Source organism: Orycteropus afer, unplaced genomic scaffold (genome assembly GCF_000298275.1).
Source record: "Orycteropus afer afer isolate SDZICR_OR568_19922 unplaced genomic scaffold, OryAfe1.0 scaffold00033, whole genome shotgun sequence".
Classification (NCBI taxonomy): Eukaryota; Metazoa; Chordata; class Mammalia; order Tubulidentata; family Orycteropodidae; genus Orycteropus; species Orycteropus afer.
The window spans coordinates 2,814,246-2,820,052 of NW_006921620.1; the positions used below are offsets into that span (position 1 = coordinate 2,814,246).

General features: G+C 38.2%; 1 protein-coding gene across 1 annotated transcript in view; it reads left to right on the forward strand.

The window, feature by feature from the left end:
- The first annotated feature begins 352 nt into the window (after positions 1-352).
- Positions 353-5,807, forward strand: part of CUNH1orf146 (chromosome unknown C1orf146 homolog) — a 16,951-nt gene continuing 11,496 nt past the window's right edge. The window contains exon 1 of the mRNA XM_007936119.1: positions 353-457. Coding sequence (XP_007934310.1) covers positions 353-457 — 105 coding nt within the window. The remainder of the gene's footprint in view (positions 458-5,807) is intronic.

Consider the following 5,807-nt stretch of genomic DNA (forward strand, 5'->3'; position numbering starts at 1 on the left):
GCCATGACTGTGGCAGGAACACCAGACTCAGTTCACAGGAGCATACACTACCAACTGTGGAGCAGTGGTGATGAGTGCTGCTGACTGTGGAGGTGTCACAGGGTAAGGTGCCTGTTCTGTGGGACTGAAAAAAAAGAGTGGGGGGAGGGGAAGAGGAAGAAAAAAAGAAAAGAAAGGATAAAAGGAAGAAGAGAGGAGAACAAAGAGGAAAGGAAAAGAAAGTGGCACAGTACTGGCAATAGGGGGAAATACCAGCAGCTGGGTGGGTAGAGGTTGGGGGGTACACTGCTGGTCACTGGGAGGTTGTGTGGAGTGAGGGAGAAGATCATACCTCTCTGGTTGCAGATCAGTGATGTCGGGGCTGGTGCAGTCCTGCAGAAGTGAAGCTAGTTATCATGTTCCTACCCCAATTGGATCTCTGCTTATAATAATTCAAAATGGTCTCTGTGCTGGGACAGTAGGTAATTCCCCACTCCATATGCCTCCACATGTTTGCTGTTTTTGTTCAATCTTGTGATAGTTTGTGTGTCAGTTTAGCTGAGTCATGATTCTCAGTGGTTTAGCAATTATGATAATGTCATTCTCATGATGAGATTTGATATGATATAATTATCTCCATGATGAGATCTGCTGTGAGCAGCCAGTCAGTTGAAAGGGAGTTTCCTCCAAACTGTGGCCTGCTTCCAATATATTTGGACATCCTGGGGAAGATCTCTAGCTTTGGGGTCAATCTGGATCCTGCATCTGGCTTATCATCATTTGATCTCTGGTTTTTGGACTTGAACCACTGGCTTGCTATATTGCCTGCTGGTTTGCTTATTGTTGCCTTCGTAGCCTGTAAGCCAGCGGCCTGCCATCTTACCTGCTGGTCTCAGACCTGTCATACATCATAGCGAGCAGCCTACTGTATATATGTATATATATGGTGTGCCTAACCCAAGCCATGGCATTTTCAGTTGCCTCTTACAGTGCGTGTGAGTTGGACAATTAATAAGGAACACTGAAGAGTTGGTGCTTTTGAGTTGTGGTGTTGGTGAAGAATACTAAAAGTACTATGGGCTTCTAAAAGAACTAACAACTCTGTCCTGGAAGAAGTGCAGCCAGAATGCTCCTTGGAAGTGAGAATGGCCAGACTTCGTCGCACCTACTTTGGTCATGTTGTCAGAATGGCCATTCTATGGAGAAGGATATCATGCTTGGTAAACTGGAGGGTCAACTAAAAAGGAGAAGGTCCTCAACTACTGCTCTACCAGTGCTCTTATCTATTTCATATAGGTTGTCAGATTTATTAGGTTGAACTCTATGACATTGTCATTTCTGTGATCAAACATTTCACGCTGGCACTTAAAAATTTTTCTAATAATCTCTGTATCAGTTATTAAATGCCTTATTTCTGTTTTTATCTATGTTTCCTTTCTTATGAGTAGCTTTGTTAGCCAGAATACTAGCTTTACAAAATAAGCAGAAAGGAGTATTATATTGATACTCCTTTCATAAACAAAGTTAAAGTGTCTTTACTATACTATGCTTCAGAGGCTTTTAATATGCTCATATACATTGCAAATCCCCCAAAGGTGACAATACTATTCAGTGTTTCCCAATCATATTTAAATAAGGAACATCTTTTAATATCTCATGTGACTAATATTCCATGAAACATACTTTGGAAAACCTAGTCTTCGCTTCTTGGGTATTTTGAAGAATCAACTCTTGAGCTTATCTGTTTTTTCTCAGTTAAGTACATTCTAAATTTATCTTTATTATTTTCTTCTATTGTTATTAATTCTTTTATTTGACTCCCCCTGACTACAGGGGGACTCATGTATACTTTGCATACTTGTATAGGAATCATACTTTTAGATCAGAATGTCTTTCCCTCTTACTCTTTCTGTCCATGTGCTTTTCACATTTGCTGCCTTCTTCCATTTGTTTACATAATAAACTGCTTTTCTCATTAGAGATTTGACTCAGTTTTTATGAAGTTCCTTGACTTTTAAATCTACTATACCCTTTTATATAGTTTCTGATTTTTTGCCAAAATTCTCAACCTTGTCTTTCATCTCCTCGAACATAGTAAGCATGGCTAATTTTAGGTATATCTCTTCTTATTCCACTGTATGGATTCCCTGTGGATGTGTTTCTATTATCTGCTATTTCTGATATTTCTCTCACATGTAATATTGCATAGGAAACACTTATACTAAAAACACTTATACTAAAAATTAAAATTTAACTGGGTTTTCTATATTTTAATGGCTAAATATGCTAAGAAGACAAAGTAAAATATTATAATATAATGTACAAAGACCTAGAATTAGAAAACCAAAAGGGAGGAACACAGTTGGCATTTCTCAAGCTGAAAGAATTAAAGAAAAAATTCAAGCCTCAAATTGCAATACTGAAGGTTTCTCTGTGCAAAATATTGACTGATACAGGAGCATCAAAAAAAAAAAAAAAAAAGATGGAAGGAATACACAGAGTCACTGTATGAATTGGTCAATGTTCAGTCATTTTAGTAGGTAGTATATGATTAAGAACCAGGGGGACTGAAGGAAGAAGTCCAAGCTGCATTGAAGAAATTGGCAAAAAAAAAAAAAAAAAAGGCTCTAAGAATTGACAGAATACCCATTGAGATGTTTCAACAAACAGATGCAGCCCTGGAGGTGCTTACTTGTTTATGCCAGGAAATTTGAAAGACAGATGGCTACTTGACCAACTGACTGAAAGAAGTCATATTTGTGCCCATTCCAAAGAAAAGTGATCTCACAGAATGTGGAAATTATTGAACAATATCATTAATATTACATGCAAGTAAAATTTTGCTGAAGATAATTCAGAGACATTTGCAGTAGTATATTGACTGGGAACTTCCAGAAATTCAACCTGGATTCAGAAGAGGACATTGTTGATGTCAGATAGATCTTGATGGAAAGTAAAGAATACCAGAAAGATGTTTACTTGTGTTTTATTGACTAAGCAAAAACATTTGACTATGTGGATCATAACAAATTATGGATAACATTACAAAGAGCGGGAATTCCAGAGCACTTAATTGTGCTCACAAGGAATCTGGACTTGAACAGAACTAGGGAATACTGCATGGTTTAAAATAAGGAAGGGCATGTGTCATAGTTCTATTCTTTCACCATACTTATTCAGTTTGTATGCTGAGCAAATCATCCAAGAAGCTGGACTATATGAAGAAGAATATGACATCAGAATTGGAGAAAGACTCATTAACAATCTGCAATACGCAGATGACACAGCCTTGCTTGCTGAAAGTGAAGAGGACTTCAAGCACTTACTGATGATGATGAAATACTACAGTATGGATTACACCTCAACATAAAGAAAATGAAAATCCTCACAACTGGACCAATAGGAAACATCACAATAAATGGAGAAAAGATTGAAATCGTCAAATATTTCATATTATTTGGATCTACAGTCAACATCCATGCAAGGAGCAGTCAAGAAATCACATGTAATTTTGCACTGGGAAAATCTGCTGCAAAAGAGCACTTCAAAGTATTGAGGAGCAAAGATGTCATTTTGAAGACTAATGTGCACCTAACCCAGGCCATGGTATTTTCAGTCACCTCATATGTATGTGAAAGCTGGACATTGAATAAAAAAGACCAAAGAAGAAGTGATGCCTTTGAATTTAGATGTTGGCAAAGAATACTGAAAATACCATGGTCTGCCAAAAGAATAAATACTCTATGCTGGAAGAAGTGCAGCTGGAATGCTCCATAGACACGAGAATGGCTGGATTTCATCTCATCTGCTTTGGTCATGTTGTCAGAAGCAACCAGTCCCTGGAGAAGGATATCATGCTTGGTAAAGTTAGGGTCAGAGAAAAAGGGGAAGACCCTCAATGACATGGATCCACACAGTGGATGTGATGATGGGCTATGCTTAATAGCAGGCACCTTGAGGATGGTGCAGGACCAGGAAGTGTTTTGTTCTGTTGTGCGTGGGGTCACTATGAGTCGGAATCGACTTGTCAGCACCTAACAACAACAAGAACAACAAATATGGCAACCCTAAGGAGCTCTGGTGGTGTAGTGGTTAAAGCATTCAGCTGCTATGTAAAAGATTGACAGTTTGAATCCATCAGCTGTTCCACAAGAGAACAGTGAGACAGTCAGCTTCCTAAAGATTTACAGCCTTGGAAACCCAATGGAGCTGTTCTACTCTGTCCTGTAGTGTTGCAATGAGTCGGAATCAACTAGATAGCAGTGAGTTTGTGTTTGTTTTGGCGTCTAGAGTGTTACAGAATTGAGTATATAGTCAGACATTTTCTTTGTTCTGTAGTTCAGTTGAGGTGCCCTAATTGAGAAAGGTTGCTCAATGGAGTGCAAGGCATTTAGGAGTACAAATAATTCCGTGTCACCTTAATACAATTCCAGGGATTTTCCATTAGTTTGAAGTTAGCCTACAGTCCTTGTTAGAGCTGTTCTACTTTTGTCAAAAGCTCTGTTCAGCCTCTCACCTAACTCCTTTTAAATTGGCAGATGCCCTCAGAGGGAAAATGGCCTAAATGCTGGCCTCCTCTCTCTCAACTTTTATATAGATCCTAGCCTTGTTTCACTATTCTGCTAGTTCTCCGATGCATTCAACTATATTTAAACACACAAACAAAAAATGGCCAGCTTCTCTGGTAATCTTCAGCAGGAAGGTTCATCTGAATTACTGAGTCTGCCATTGTTGAATGCAAACAGAAGAAAAGTCATAGTAAGAACCTTAGTTGAACCATATAGGTCAAGATCTGAGTAGATGAAAACGCTCTCTTTAGAAAGGAAGGAAAGCTATTATTTTATACATTATTCTGGCTTAAGTGCTTAAAATATACATGTTTTGGGGCAAAATTATAAAATTAATCTGTCTAGGGGATTTTTTTCATCTACCCTGGAGACTAATAAGCTTAAGTTTAAATAAGTTAAGAAATGCTATTAACTAATTAGATTTCAGTTTCTTTGACCATATATGGTCTAATTGCTGGTCTGGAATATGAAATGATGTGACTTTTGAAATGGTGAATATTTAAACCAAAAATCTGTTGCTGTCTTCATACATGTTTTTGAGTCACTGAGGCTTAAAACATTTTAATGGCACATAACAACAACAACAAACAAAACAAAACAAAAAAGCTCACTGCCATCGAGTTGTTTCTGACTCATAGTGACTCCCATTGGGTTTCCGAGGCTGTAAATCTTTACAGAAGTAGATAGCCCCATCTTCCTTCTGTGGAGCAGCTTGTAGATTTGAACCACTGACCTTCTGGTTAGCAGTCAAGTGCCTTATCCACTATGCCACCAGAGCTCCCGTAAAATATACTAAAGTAACTATAATATAAACAGATAAATTGGCGAATTAGTTTGTTTCCTTTGTTACTCTATGTTTGGCTTTCCATAGTTCTGTCAACCATCTATCTAGGAGCTCTGGTGGCACTGTGGTTAAAGCATTGCACTGCTAACCAAAAGGTCAGCGGTTTGAACACGTCAGCTGCTCTGTGGGACAAAGATGAGGCAGTCTGCTTCCATAAAGATTAATAGTCTTGGACACCCTCTGGGGCAATTCTACCCTGCACTACAGGGTTGCTCTGAGTCAGAATTGACTTGATGGCAGTGGGTTTGGTTTGGTTTTGATCAACCATCTAAGGAAGAGACTATCACTCACCTTGTAGTCATACATTTACGAATTTTAGAACCCATCTCTAAGTAATTGTTGGTTTATTTTCTACATTTTTTCGTCTTGTAGTAAAATACATGTAACATAATATTTGCCATTTTAACATTTTTTTT